Source organism: Mus musculus, chromosome 11 (assembly GCF_000001635.26).
Source record: "Mus musculus strain C57BL/6J chromosome 11, GRCm38.p6 C57BL/6J".
Taxonomy (NCBI): Eukaryota; Metazoa; Chordata; class Mammalia; order Rodentia; family Muridae; genus Mus; species Mus musculus.
Window position 1 is genome coordinate 83,963,767 of NC_000077.6, and position 15,608 is coordinate 83,979,374.

Genomic DNA, 15,608 nt, shown 5'->3' on the forward strand with positions numbered 1-15,608 from the left:
AATAACTCAGGGACATCAGACTATTAAATGCACATAAAACTGGTCTAGTAAACTAATAACCTATTATAATTGTCTCAGCGAAAGCTGTAAGGCAAGAAGTGGCAGGGACTGGTTGTGATTGATCCATTATCTAAGAGCTTAACAAACTTACTTTCAACACATTTTACTTCCAGGTAGCTTGGTTAGGGTTGGAGGTGTCAAAGTAAAAATACCCTGTGTAGGTTCAGCATGTGCTCACGGTGCCTCACTATGGCAAAACCGACCACATGAGTAGGGCACCTTGGAGGATATCCTCTTCGTGTGTATTGGGTCCATGTATGCTCTAGATTGACTTAAGTAAAAGGTACTGTCAGTGTCTGTAATAGATGCTGAAGAGAGAGTGCCAAGGGAAACAGCTGTAAAGGCCCTCTAGGATCCGACTGCTGTGTAAAGGAACAGCAGAAAAGCACCTGTGTTCCATCATCTGGTTATATCAGGACCTACTGTGTGCATTAGTGCAGATCCGGGTTTGCAAACTAACTACACCAGCCGCAGTGCTGTGTCTCCTGCAGAATGCCACCGGGGCGCGCCGCTCGTGCCCGGGGGCCATGAAGTCACGTGGGCGCGCAGCCCCGCCCCGTCGTCGGCCCCGACTTGGTGGGGCGGTGTCTGCCCCGGAAGTGCCTGTCTTCGGCTGACAGCTGCTGGCGCGGCGGCGGCCCCGAGCAAGATGGCGCTGCGGCCGGGAGCCGGAGCCAGCGGCGCGGCGGGGGCGGGCGCGGGGCCCGGCGGGGCAGGCAGGTGGGTCGGCGGGGCGGGCGGAGTGGGCAGCCATGGTCGGCGGGGTGGGCAGGTGGGGCCGGGCGCAGGGGCGGCGGTTGCGGGGCGCGAGCGTCCTGGGGACCCGCGGGGAGCGCGCTCGGGTGCAGGCGCCACCGCACCTGCCGCGGGGCCTCGAGCGCCCGCGAGTCCCTGCTAGGCTTGCTGGGCTCGAGCTGCTGTCGGAGCGAAGGCTGTGACGGTCTAGTCGCAAAGCTGGAGGAACCGTTTTAAGACTGTACAGTACTGTCTTTCCTCTCATAGAGCGTCCTGTCCAGTCCTTTTTTCTTTTCTTCACATACAAATAGAAAAATCTGAAGACCTTTGAATTAGTAATTGTCTTGAGATAAAGCCCGTTTAGTAGAAAAAAACATTTGTCTGACTCCTTTTAAAATAGACATTTTGAAACAAAGAAAATTCACTGACCAAGAGCAGTATGCTCCTCTTAAAACAAAAGCTTCCAGACTTTATTGAGCTCCTTTTAAAAATAAAAATCTGCTCTTTGTTCTATTTCAGATAATTTTTAGGCTATGCTCCCTGTATCCAGAATGGTAAAGGGGTGTTTGTAACTCAAGTTCATTTTCATTTGACAAAATGTTTGATTCCAGAAAGTCTGCTCCCCTTTCTATCATGACTCAGTTTGTGTTTATTTAATTAGCTGACATATAGCACACACATTCCGAGATAAAATTAGCTTTTATTTTTAAATATCCTAAGTTATCTTTGGAAAGCGAAGTATTTGGGTTTTTTTTTTAATGTATAGTTTAATTTTGGAATCACCTACACTTCAAATGTGTAAAAGATTTTAAAGTAACCGTCTCCTTCAGGTGCATATTGTGAATACACACACACACACTCATTCACGGAAGGAAAAAAAGCAGTCACTTGAATAAAGCAACGGTGTGTGGCCAGGTTTTCTGCTTCCTCTACAGTCTTTGACTTTAAACTTAAAACATTTTCCTTCCTCCTCTGGTTTTGTCACTGTTTCGTTGGGGTCTTTCATTAGTGAGCATTAGAAATTGCTTTTGCCTGCAGAATATATACAGGATGACAATTTCTAAAGTGGCATTCTATTAATCTAATCAAATGTATGAGTAATAATGGGACCAGTCCTAGAAATTTTCAAAGAATTTCATGTTTTAGGCACAAATGTTTTCAAAAAAAAAAAAAAGGAAGACCCCCTGGGCACAGAAAAATTCAGTGTGTTGCTCAGTTTGGTTTGTAGTATTTTAATGCCACTGGTCCAAGGAGCTGCACTGGAGAATGCCTGTAATCCAGCTCTGAGGAGATGTAGGCAGGAAGATCAGGAGCTCAAAGACATGCTCAGCTATCGGGAGAGTTTGATGTTAGCTTGGGTACCCTGAGATCCTGTCTTAGGGGAAAGAGCATGGGCAATAAACTCATGTGCACTCCAACAGGTAGTAAATCCATAGGAGACACAAAGTGATTACAATGGTTGTTGAAGGGTATTTGGTGTTACATTTGTTAGATACTTTTGGGGGCTGAGAAACTGTATACTCAGGAATATTTTGGTTTGGGGAAAGCGATACTAAGAGCTGAAGTTATCTATAAGAAACCTAACAAAGTAGCAGAGTATAACTGAAGAAAAACAGAAGCCAACACTCTTCTTTCGAAGCTTTCAGTGGGAGAAAGAAATTACCAGCTGCAACTGACTCTGAGGGCTGCCTTCTGCCTTGGATACTGTTTCTTAAATACTTTCTTTTAGCTACTTAGTTTCCTTAAAGGCTAGCCAAAGGCAGCCACATGCAAACAACCGCTTTCGCCTCTTGCACTGAATGGACTATCCTAGAGTAAATGCTTGAGACGGATAAATGACAGTATTTGCCTTTAACCAAGTAAAGCAACAGAGTTGAGAACAGTCTGGGTGAGTCTTTAGTGACCCCACTTGTAATCATGTGGAATGACTACACATGTAAATGTGTAAAATGTTGTTTATTTTAGCTCAGGCTAGAGTTGAACAGATAGCCCAGGGCAGTCTCAGATTTGTGATCTGACTACCTCCATCTCATTATTGCTAGGTCTGTGGACTCCACCACCCTGATCTAAGTATCATTATTCTTGGTGTCCTAATACCACAATTTCTCAACCTGTGGGTCTGGACCCCTCTTAGGGGTGGGTCACACATCAGCCAGTTACATTATGATCCATAGCAGTAGCAAAATTACAGTTATGAAGTAGCAATAGAATAATTTTATGGTTGGGGGTCACCCCCACACGAAGAACTAAAGTAAAGGGTCACAGCGTTAGGAAGGCTGAGAACAAACCTCTGCCCTAATGGGTTCAAAAGACTCAAGACAGGCCCCGGTGCTCAGAGTGTTCACAAAGTAACTTTAACCCTCTGCTTCCCTGCCCTTCTCTCTTACAAGCTCTGGGAACTTCTTAGTCTCTCCATCCTCTGCTGTTTCTTACCTATCCTGGCATGGTTTTTAAGTGTAAGTGTTTGTGAGTATCCACAAAATGCACAATAGTGAAGTCGATTTTGAGCTGCACTGGGGGAGGGGAAGGAGTTGAGATTGTCATACGGAGACTAGGGGCTAGCAAATGCTATGGGAGGAACAAATCTACAGTGCAGGATCGGCTGCTATTGAATGGAGAGAAGAGTTTCATGTGATAAAAAAAGGAAAGGGAAAGTATGCCCGATCCGAAAAGGCCATGAGGGAAAACCAGGAGAACTCTGACCCTGAGGCATCGTACTGTTGTAAGTCCGGTGTGCATCTTCAGACAGGATCTTTCCTGAATCTGCCTCTCACCAGTGCTGTGTTATATGTATTAGAAACCGGAGGCTGAGGCTGAGGAGATCTGTTGAGAAGACTGTATTTAGGAGTCCAGGCCTGAGACATGAAAGCCAGCAGCAAATGTAGGTTAGTAGCAAAAGGCTGGTGACAAGCAGAGCTCCGGGTCTGAGACCTGGCAGCATTGCAGTTAGCATCCCTCCCTACAAGTCAAGTTCTTAGAAGCTCACTTGGTTCGCACTCACCCCACCCCCGACCTTCCCTCAAGCTTAGCTGTCTTATCAGCATCTTCCTGCTTAGCAGCTTCTTAGCTGCTTGTCTAGCCAGTCTAAGAATTAGTTGGCAGGTGAGGGTGGGACCTGGCTGGGGGTGGGGCATGCTGCCAAGCACAATGGTCTGCATTCAACTCTAGGGACTCACATTGTACAAGGGGAGAACTGACTCCCACCTCCACGTGAACAGCTCCAGACACACATACACACACTCTAAATAAATAAATAAATAAATAAATAAATAAATAAATGTAGCAAAAAAGAATAGTAGGGGCTAACTGCCTTTAACTCCAGCCCCGGGGCATCTGCTGCCCTCTTCTGGCCTCCTTGGCTGTCCACGCACAGAAACACGAATGAAAAGAAAAACATGTTAGTGTTAGGTATCTAAATATTTCATAATAAAAACGCAAGGGTCACTAAGCAGCTTTGGGTTGTTACATTTTTTTACTAGAGTTATATTTATCAGGACAGTTGGTTGGTTCTTATTGTGTTTAATTTTTTTAAGTAGCTTTTAAAATCTATAGCAGGTATTTTTTTAAATCATATTTTGTATGTATTACTGTGTGTGGATTTTGACTTCATGTACACACCACACATAATGCCTGGTGTCCTCAGAAGAGGGTGACAGATACCCTGGAAATAGAGGTAGTGATAAACGTTGAGCCACCATGTGAATGCTGGGAACTGAACCCAGGTCCTTCACAAGAGCAGCTAAGTAACCGCCCCTGCCGCCCTGTAATACATCTTACATCTTGTCTCTGTGGTTGCCTTAATTTGGGTGGGGCCTTGACAGACGTTGGGTTCTGTGTCCTCACTTGACAGGAGAGGGAACAGACAGGGTAAGAAGGGGACTACAGCTGGCTACAAGAGAGTAGAACTCGCTCCAAGTTTTCCTGAGCCTCTCCGCCATATGGGTGACTGGAATCTTTAAGGCAGGTTTGGCAAGGTCTCCAGTGGTTGCCTACTTACCTGTATTCCCTGCTACTAAGCCTGTCGGTCTCGGTGTGCAAGTGGTGCCGTGTAGAGCAGATGATCACCAGCACTGCCCTGGAACCAGAACGTTTTACCCAGGGAAGGGCATTAGGCAGACAAACCTGTTAATGCATGGCTCCACTGTTATTGCCTCTTGTATACCATTAAGAAAAGGGCTGACTCTTTCGGCCTGCTTGTTAGCCACAGGATTCACCAGTGACCAGCCCCTTCACAAAAGCCAGATAGTATGTATGCTAAACCATTTTGTCATTAAAGGGAACAAAACAAAACACTAAACCACTGTAGAACCATGGACTCTAAAGTTGGTATTTTAGGCTGTTTCCTGTGAGTAGGAGGAGGAGTGTAGGGTTGTTGTTGTTGTTGTTTTGTTTTGTTTTAAAGCAAGAGTTCCTGAATTTGACATTCAGTTCCTGGTGCCCACTAACCTACTCTAAAACCTCTCAAGAGCATCTTTGAATCTGAAATTGAGAGACTTTCCCAGCCAGGAGGTTTCCTCTCGGGCTGGAGAGATGGCTCAGTAGTTAAGAGCACTGGCTGCTCTTGCTGGGGTCTTAGGTTTGATTCCTGGACCCACATGTTAGCTTGTAAGCAGTTAAGTGCCACAGGATCTCTCAGCCCCCTTTGGCCTTCATGGGCACTGCATGCTTGTGGTGTGTAGCTGTACATGCAGCCTAAACACCCCTACTCATAACTAAAAGGCCTGCCTCCCTTTCTTGATTCCTTCCCTTTCTGGTCTCAGCGAAAGGCCCAGTTCCTCAAACCAGCTCTCTCTCACTTGTTAGTCCTGCTCCTTCCAAACCCTAGTTTCTCCTGTCAGTAAGGACACCATGTTTCTCTTCCCTTCGCCCATTGAAACCGCCCACTGGAAGACCATCATTCTCAAGGTGGTGGCTTTTCCCGTCTTCATCTGGATGAGCTTTTCTGCAGCAGTAAACGCTGGCAGCTGCTTCCTTGAACTCAGTCCTGAGTTCTGAGCTGCTCCTTGCCTCTCAGTGGTCATTCTCCCCTCAGTTTCCAGAGTGAGACGCTGCAAGGTTGCCTGTGGTGTCCTCTTGCTACACATGCCAACTTCCTTGCTTATAGTACGCACTCTGTGATTGGTTTGGTGTTGTTTTTAACCTTAATTTAAAAGATTTATCTGGAGCACTGGATTTTTCCAGGTCTTTCTCCTAACTTTGAGTTACATATACATACATACATACATACATACATACATTATATACATATATAAATTATAAATATAATATGTTACATATATATAATATGTTATATATGTTTTAGTTAAACCTAATTTTAGTTAAACTAAAATTTTGTATATAGCATATATAAAAAATATATGTGTGTGGTATGTCATATATATTTTATATTATACATTATATTATATATGGGCCTGGCAGATGGTTCTGGGCTTAAGAGCACTGGCAGTACTTCCAAGGGTCCCAGGTTTGATTCCCAGGATCCATATGGTGACTCACAATCATCTGTAACTCTAATTTCTAGAGGATCCAACTCCCTATTCTTACCTTTGTGGGCACCAGGTATATTTAGTGCACAGACATACGTGCAGGCAGGAGACCTACACACACATGCACACACACACACAAAGGTTGTGTGGGATGTGAAAGCAGAGTCCTGTGCATTGCTGGTAGGGATGTGGATTGGTGCAGTCACCATGAAAAACAGTTTGGCAGTTTCTCAAGAAGTCCACATAGAGTTACCATGTGACCTATGCAGTCTCCCTCACACGTGCATATAAATGAACTAGGATCATTCACTCATACCAGTGTTCTTGGCAGTATTGTTCACTCAGCTGAAGGGCAGAAGGAACCCAAGTATCCATGTAGAGATGAGAGAATAAACTACAGTATGCACAGTCAGTCAGAGTTGTGTGGGGGACTAAGATGTTAATGCTTGCTACAGAGAACCTTGAACAAGTTTGCCTGAGTGAAATCATCCAGATACTACCTGGTCTTTTTGCTATGTAGACTTGGAATAGACAAATTTGTAAATGACAGAAAGTAGAGTACCAGGGCTGGGGTATGATGGCTTATCATTAGTGGCATTTAGCCCACCAGAGGGGCTGGGTGGACTGAGGGAAAGGTTCTGAACATGGGTAGTGAGTAGTGGTAATGGTTTCAACACTGAATGTCCTCAATATCACTGAATTATATGCTTGAAATTATTGAAATGGTAACATTTTACAATAATATACACATATACACAGCACTTGGGAGTCAGAGGCAGGCGGATTTTTGAGTTCGAGGCCAGCCTGGTCTACAGAGTGAGTTCCAGGACAGCCAGGGCTACACAGAAACCCTGTCTCGAAAAAAAAAAAAAAAAAAAAGAATAAACATTTTAAAGACCATGGCTGGGAGTAACGGCTCATGCTTGTAGTTCTGTCATAGGAGATGGAGGCAGGAGAGCTCAAGGCCAGCCCTCCTGACTGTGTAGTTGTCGTGGATGGAGAAATTGGAGTTCAGGGAGATCACAAGGTGACAGAGGCAGGCCTTAGTGTCAAGGCCTTCTGGGTTCTATCTCACATACCCCTCTTCAAAAGTTCCCTTCACATCAGCATCCTAGTACATTGGAAAGTAGGGAAATTTTATTTTATTAATATTAATAATTCTGGGGCTGGAGAGATGGCCCAGCAGTTAAGAACATTTCCTGTTCTTGCAAAGGACATGGATTTAGTTCCCAGCACCCACATGACAACTCACAAGCATTTGAAACTCTAGTTCTAAGGGATCTGATGCCCTCTTCTGGCCTCCATTGGCACCAGGCATGCATGCAATGCACAGGCAAACATGCAGGCAAGCACACGTGTCAATGTTTTAATATATGAATAAGTCATCACTGTGCTACTGAACCAGCACCAGGCTCTGTCTGACTCTTTCAGCTGTGTGAGAATCGGATTTTGCTTGAAATCTTATACAGATGAAGATACTGATGTATTTGTATTTTGCTTTCAGCTTCATGTTTCCTGTTGCAGGCGGAATGAGACCCCCTCAAGGTATGTGAAAGCTTACATGTCTTTGTCAGTAATGGCATGGCACCCAGGGCTAGGCTCATGCATACTAGGCAAGCACTCTGCCCGTAACCCATGTCCTCAGCCCCCACACTGAAGTCGTTTTCCATTGTTTCCTAACTTAGAATTAAATGGGTAAGTAAAAAATAAGTTATATTGCTGCCCAATGAAGTAAAACTCCCTATACGTTTTAACTCTGTATGTTACTTTCTCTTACAGTTTCTGTTAAAGCGGGGCTGTGGCACATGCCTTTAATCCCAGCACTTGGGAGACAGTGGCAGGCAGAGCTCAGTAAGCTGGAGGCCAGCCTGGTTTACAAAACGAGTTCCAGGACAGCCAGGAAGGTTACACAGAGAAACCCTGCCTTGAAAAACAAAACAACAATAATAATAGAGAACTATTTTTAAATGTTTAGTTTGGACAATGAAGGGATCATTCTTTGTGTCTCCCAAACTTACTCATCCATTATATTAGTTATTATTTAACCTCAGAAGCGAAGGAGAATTTCAGGGCAAGAATATTAAGAACAAATGATAACATTGCAACAAACTGCAATTCTCTTGTCTTCCTCCACCTTCTCTGTGCCAGAGGCAGGAGCTGTATCTTATCCTCCAGTGTGTCCAGCACCCTGCCTGCATGTGTGATAGATTCCATGTAGATACTGGTTGAATGAATAAATGAATCTCTTTAGTGTCTCATGCATGTTTCTTTCTGTATGTCATGGTCTTATTATAGTGATGTACAAAAAGGACATCTCATATTATGGTTTTAAAATATCTAAGTCTTAAGCCAGTGGTAATACACACCTTTAATCTTAGAACTTGGGAAGCAGAGGCAAGCAGGTTTTATGTTTGAGGCTGGTCTGCAAACCAGGCTATATAGTGAGACCCTGTCTCAAGAAAGAACAATATTTATGTCTCAGCCAGCTATGGTGGCATATGCATGTAATCCTAGAATTTGGGAGGCTGAGGCAGGGTTGTGAGTCTGAGCCAGCCTGGACTACATAGCAAGACCCTATCTTAATAAAGATGGATAGATAGATAGATAGATAGATAAATAGATGATGGATGGATGGATGGATGGATGGATGGGTGGAAGAAAGGAAGGAAGGAAAGAAGGAAGGAAGAAAAAAAAGATTTGAGTCTGTTTTATCCCTGGAAATCTCTCCATTGGGTAAACACCATCTCTTGGTTATAGGATTAGAATTCACTGGTAACAACTTTAGCCATACTTTATTGATGGCTGGAGTTGGGAGATAAAATTTTAGCCCATTCTGCTATAAAAAATGGAGGGAGGAATTTACCTACATTTGTCTTGCTCCTTTCTTCAGTTTCACTGCCTTCTGCTCTACTCACCACAGCCCCCAGCTGCCTTTGAAAAGTGGTCCTTCTCACAGAGCCAGTGCTGGTTGGGTATGGTAGACTCATTGAGGAAACAGAAACTCCTGGGTCACCAGCAGAGATGAGAGATAAGGGCACTCCAAGCAGGTGGAAGCAGCTCACTCTAACTATGTCTCCATCAGTGGGACAGGTTGAGTTTCAGGCCAACTTTCCAAGGGTCACTTGTATTATTTTCAGTGTGTGTGTATGTGTGTGTGTGTTTCCTAAGGCAGCTGTGTGTATGTGTGTGTGTGTTTCCTAAGGCAGCTGTGCTCAGATATCCCGGATTTCCATCAAATGGTCTAAGATATTCTGTACTTAGAAAACTGTGTTTACCATCATGTCATGTGTAGTTCATTGCTTTGCATTTTTCAACACTTTGATGTAAAAATCCACATATGGAACACAGAAAATGAACAAGAAAAAGATCCAAAGATTGCCTGATACTTCTAATTCTAAATGGAATTTTTGAAGACATTTATTGTGTGTGTATGTGTTTGTATGTGTGTGTCTGTATGTGTGTGTCTGTATGTGTGTGTCTGTATGTGTGTGTGCCTGTCTTAGTCAGGGTTTCTATTCCAGCACAAACATCATGACCAAGAAGCAAGTTGGGGAGGAAAGGGTTTATTCGGCTTACACTTCCATACTGCTGTTCATCACCAAAGGAAGTCAGGACTGGAACTCAAGCAGGTCAGGAAGCAGGAGCTGATGCAGAGGCCATGGAGGGATGTTCCTTACTGGCTTGCTTCCCCTGGCTTGCTCAGCCTGCTCTCTTATAGAACCAAGACTGCCAGCCCAGAGATGGCACCACCCACAAGGGGACCTCCCCCCTTGATCACTAATTGAGAAAATGCCTTACAGCTGGATCTCATGGAGGCATTTCCTCAGCTGAAGCTCCTTTCCCTGTGATAACTCCAGCTGTGTCAAGTTGACACACAAAACCAGCCAGTACAGTGCCTGAGTGCATATTTGTGTACGGCTGAATGTTGGAGTCTATGAAGGTCAGAAGAGTTGTCATATCACCAGGAACTGGAGCTACCTGTGGTTTTAAGTCACATGCTGGGACCACAGAGGTGCTGGGGATCGAATCCAGGTCCTCTGTCAAGAGCAGCATGTGCTCTTAACCATCGTTTTGGAGGGGTTTGCTGTTACTGTTGTTTTTAGTGACTTTTTTTTTTCTCCTTAAAAATGCATGTAGTTTGTGTCTGTGTATCAGTCCCGCAGTAGGTGTGTACATGTAGGTAGGAGGATAGATAGTTCATGTGAGTTGGTTCTCTCCTTCCGCCAGGAAGGTTCTAGGTATTGAACTTAGGTTGTCAGGTTTGCCCCTTCCCCACTGAGGCAACTCACCAGCTCTTGTTCTGTTTTTGAGACAGGATTTCATGTGCCCCAGGCTTTTCTGGAACTCACTATGAAGTTGAGAGTGACCTTGAACTCCTGATCCTCCAGCCTCTAACTCCAGGGTATGGGGATCACAGGCTTGTGCCACCTTGTCCAGCATGAGGGCTTTTTAAAAGCATTTTAGAGTAGGCTTTTCATCATTTGAAGACTTGAAGCACAGATCATTTCTAAAAACATTCACAACAGCAGTGCTGCCCACAGTACAGTGTGGACTTGATCGAGAGAGAAGGAGAGAAAACTTACTTTTCACTCTGTACACTTTTGTGCTTTAAATGTTCCATTCAAAATACCCGAACCACCCATTCAAATGCAGAATGACCATTAGGACGTAACAATGGGAGAGGGACAGGCTGTGTCGCCTCTGTTCTGGTCACCAACAAGACCCCACACTCTCTGCCTTTGGTGTCCTTTCAGTTCTCTTTCTTGGATGTCTGTGTTGCTGGCTCCTTCCTTCCTTCAGGTCCTTGTACTCATACCCCCTGCTCACAAAAGCATGCCACAGAAGAGCGAGGGCTGGGTCCTCTGGCTCCTGTCTTCCCATTGTTCTGTAGTCTTGCCCCAGCTCTTATGGTGACTTGACCTGTAGGGGTTTGGTTTTTTGTTTTTATTGTTTGTTGTCTCCAATTACAGCATGATTTCCATAGGGTAAAGTTCTGGGTCTGTTCACTGCTGTGCTGTTAGGATGCTGGCTGCCATGGAGTAGACCCTGGAGAATCTGAACAAAGCACTGAATGGGTCAGCAAGTAGCCTGCCTCTGCCAGCTGTTTCCTGTCGATGCAAATATTTGTGCTTCTGAAATTAGGCAGTAAGAAACACGGAGAGCAAATGATGAAACAAGAGAGATGTGTATATTGTTTTTTCCCTTTACTGTGTAGTATATGTTTGGTTTCTGAAATAGCATCTGACTGTATATTCCTACCTCTAGCCTCTCTAACCTCTGTCCTGCCCTAGTCTACCCACTGCTGGAATTACAGGCAGTTTCCACCATGATATCTCTGTGCTTCTTTCAGATGAATATTTGTTAAAGAAAGAAAGTGAGGTGGGGTGGGGGGGCATGATGGTTAAGCCAGTACTCAAAGGCAGACAGGCAGATCTCTGTGATATGAGACCAGCCTAATCTATACAGTAAGACCCTGTCTCAAAAATAAACCAGGAAGCAAAACCTCATTACCTGCAGCATTGCATTATCGTCCACAATTGGGAACCACAAATCAAGTTTTTACAGTGTTCCTGTGGTGTAAAGTAAACTGGTGATTTTTATATTGGGCTGCATTCATGATTATCCTCAGATCAGCTGCATGCAGCCCACAGGGTGCACATGCCTGATAGGATTGATAAGCTTGAGGGTGTGGTAAAGTGCAAAATTAGAACATAATTTGTGCTCAGGCTGTTTTATTCACTGCCAAGCATAAGGCATATGGAACTGTCCCCTTTTATAGGAGACACTGATTGTTTACTAAACCCCAAAGGGCTATTTGTACTTCTCTGCTCTTGGGACTATTTCACTGGAGAAATTTAGGAGATACAAATGCACACGAGACGTTCCCCATGGTTTTCCTGTCCCCGTGTTATATGTGCTTCACACAGCAATGGCTGTGTAAGTGTTCATGTAAGGACAGGGAAGAAGAATAAAATTACCTTGACATAATAAGCATTAAGCTATTTTACAGATGAGAAACGAGGGCACAGACGAAGTTGAGAAAAAACAGGAGTGGTGGTATACACATGTAATTCCCGCACCCAGGAAGTTAGAGGCCAGCCTGGCTATAAAGTTAGTTCTAGAGTGTGGGGGAGGGTCTCAGAGACACGTACAAACATACAGAGTAAGGGAACAAACAAGCAGATAACCCAATAGATAGTAAGCAACCCATTCATTCGGCTCCCAGAGTTCATGATCGTACGTGTTATTATCTACTGTTATGTAGTAGGCAATCCCCAAACTCTACAAAGTAAGCATCTTGTTATGCTGTTATGTGCCTAGGAGTCAGGAATTCAAGCGGGGCTTTGCTGGAGGTTCTGGCTCAGAGCATCTTGTGAGTGGTAGTAAAGCTGTCAGGCAGATTTGCAGGCATCGGAAAGTTTTGTGGAGTGGAAAGATGTGCTGTTCCTAGGATGTAGCAGGGCCTCCCCAGCACAAACACTCCAAAAAAGCAAGAAGATAACAACTGCCCTTGGGAGCCAAGGTGCAGTGGCACACATCAGTAGTTGCAACTTTTGGAGATGGAGGCAGGAGGGTCGGTCAGGCCAGCCCTTCAGTCACATAAGATCTTCTCTCAAAAAGAATGAGGCTGGGAGTTATATGTTGTCATCAGCACAGTATCCTGCTAACTGTACGAGGTCAGCATGAGCGGAAACGATACAAGCTTATGAATACCAACGGGGCAGAAATCCCTGGGGCCCATGGTGAAGATGACTGAGCACCGTATTTAGGCCATGCTATTCATTTCATAGCCACATTCAAGTTCTGCAGAACCAATATTGTTTTCATTTAACAAATGAAATTCTATAGCTTGCCGAAGATCACATAGCTAAGCTGATGATGGAATGCTCATTCATGCCTGTCTCGTTAGGACCTTGTGCTCTTTCCATTGTAGTATGCAGTTTTTCAGTTAGCCAGCCCTCTGGATGTTCCTGTTTCAAGGAAACAAACCTTCGAACATGTTGACTTTAACAAAGCCTTGGTGTTTTCCAGCAGGCCTGATTCCAATGCAACAGCAAGGATTCCCTATGGTCTCTGTCATGCAGCCCAATATGCAAGGCATGATGGGAATGAATTACAGCTCTCAGATGTCCCAAGGACCGATTGCAATGCAGGTACTTGCTTCTTAGTTGATTGTTTATAAGGTTATTTAACATTATTATAAAGCTTGTTTCTGGGCATCTGCATGTCAAGAGCTATGTCTCGATGTTGTCTTTAGCAATAGTTTGCATTTTTAATGGAGTTTTATTATATCTGGGTTCAAAGGATCCCCTTTGTCTTGGCCTCCCAAGTAGGTAGAATTGTAGGTGTACGGCACGTGCAGTTCAAACTCAAAGACTCACACATGCTAGGCAACTGTCTTTGTCACTTTTCTATTGCTGTGGTAAAACACTATGATGAAGTCAACTTACACAAGAAAGAGTTTCTTGCCAGGCATGGTGGCGCACGCCTTTAATCCCAGCACTTGGGAGGCAGAGGCAGGTGAATTTCTGAGTTCGAGGCCAGCCTGGTCTACAAAGTGAGTTCCAGGACAGCCAGGGCTATACAGAAACCTGTCTCAAAAAACAAACAAACAAAGAGTTTCTTAGGTGCTTACAATTTCAGAGGGCAAGACCATGACCTCCATGACCATTGTGGTGGGGAACATAGCAGCAGGGAGGTGGGCAGGCAGGCGGGCGCTGCAGCAGAGGCTGACATCCTTATCCACAAGTAGGGGACAAAGAAAAGAGCTAGCTGGGAGTGGTGCTGGCTTTTGAAGCATCAAAGCCTGCCCCATGACACACCTCCTTATCCTTTCCAGATAGTTTCACCAACTGAGGACCAAGCGTTCAAATCTATGAGCCTATGGGGGGCCATTCTCTTTCAAACCACCACAGTCACCCTTCTAAAATGAATGAATGTTAGTTATTGGAATTAGCAAAATAGACGAGAGAGCTATGCATTCTTTCTTTCTGGAACTCTATCTTTTTATGATCTAAAAAATAAAAGCCAAAGTAGAAAAATCTTGATAGGAAACTCAAACTTATAAAAAGTAACACAGCAGATTAAAGTAACTTCAGGAAAAAAATGGCTGTTATTGTTACTCTAGGTCTAAGGAAATTGTGGGTGGATATTGTGCTGGAGAATTCTTATTTCTGGATGCTTCAGTTAAGGGTATATTATTGTATTGATATGTAACTTACTATTGATTAGATTTGTTCTTTTCTGTAAGAGTTTAGGTTGTTATGGCTGTGATATGAACATCAGAATATTTATCTTTTGTTGGATTTTATGTATTTTATGTGTATGAATATTTTGCCTGCCTTTATGTAACTGTACCACATGTGTGCCTGGAGCCTGCTGAGGTCAGAAGAGGCCATCCAGTCCCCTAGAACTGGAGTTACAGTGGTTACAAGATACCATGTGGGTGCTGGGAATCAAAGCTGGTTCTTCTGCAAGAGCAACACGTACTCTCTACCACTGAGCCATCTCACCGCTCCAAAGTATTCATGATCTAATAAATACTGGGAATCAGGTTCAGCACTACCTGTGGGGTGAATGCTATAGGCCAGGGTCTTCACTGATGCTGGGAAAACACAAGTGTACACCTCTGCCATGAGGGCTGCTGAACACTCGGAGTCTAACGCATGTTTTCACACACAGCCTGAAGGAGCTTATGCCAGTGCTGTCCTCTGACTCTAAGGGAATGTTCAGCATACTTTATCTTAATATTTCACTGGAATATATCACATATCTTACTAATAAAATACTGTGAAGTAATTTTGCAAGTTACTTTTTTAATAATTAAAAAGAAAGCCAATGTATTATTTAATCTGTTGCCTGTTTCTTCTAGGCAGGAATACCAATGGGGCCAATGCCAGCAGCGGGTGTGCCTTTCCTGGGTCAGCCACCTTTCTTGAGCATGCGTCCTGCAGGCCCACAGTACACTCCAGACATGCAGAAGCAGTTTGCGGAAGAGCAACAGTGAGAGATACTCCCCCACCCCCTCCCCACCCCCTACCTGCCCCAGGGTCCAGGGGTAACAGGGTTACACTGTGGCAGCTGCTCTGTAGATTATCAAGTGAAGCTAGAGGAGATACATTGTCTCAAGGACACTATAAAAATAGTTTTGTTTGTTGTTTGATTTTGAGACAGGGCCCTTTGAATACTTCTGTAAGAAGTTTAGAGCCAACCCAATGGTGTGGCACTTAGCTGTAAGCCCGACCAGAGGCTGAGGTGGGAGAAGTAAGGCCAGGTAGGACAATAGACAACAAAACAAAAAAACCAAAGTATGTTGGTTTGGAAAGG

General features: G+C 44.3%; 1 protein-coding gene across 12 annotated transcripts in view; it reads left to right on the plus strand.

The window, feature by feature from the left end:
• Window positions 1-623: 623 nt before the first annotated feature.
• Window positions 624-15,608, plus strand: part of Synrg (synergin, gamma) — an 80,189-nt gene continuing 65,204 nt past the window's right edge. For 2 of the 12 annotated variants that reach the window (XM_006532979.4, XM_006532980.4), the window contains exons 1-4: window positions 624-780; window positions 7,786-7,826; window positions 13,314-13,435; window positions 15,154-15,284. In XM_006532979.4, the coding sequence (XP_006533042.1) occupies window positions 710-780; window positions 7,786-7,826; window positions 13,314-13,435; window positions 15,154-15,284 (365 nt within the window). In that variant the 5' untranslated portion in view covers window positions 624-709. Of the gene's footprint in view, window positions 781-3,642; window positions 3,681-7,785; window positions 7,827-13,313; window positions 13,436-15,153; window positions 15,285-15,608 lie in introns of those variants that run through there. The other 10 variants (XM_017314470.2, XM_006532984.4, XM_017314469.2 and 7 more) reach the window with 9 other exon arrangements.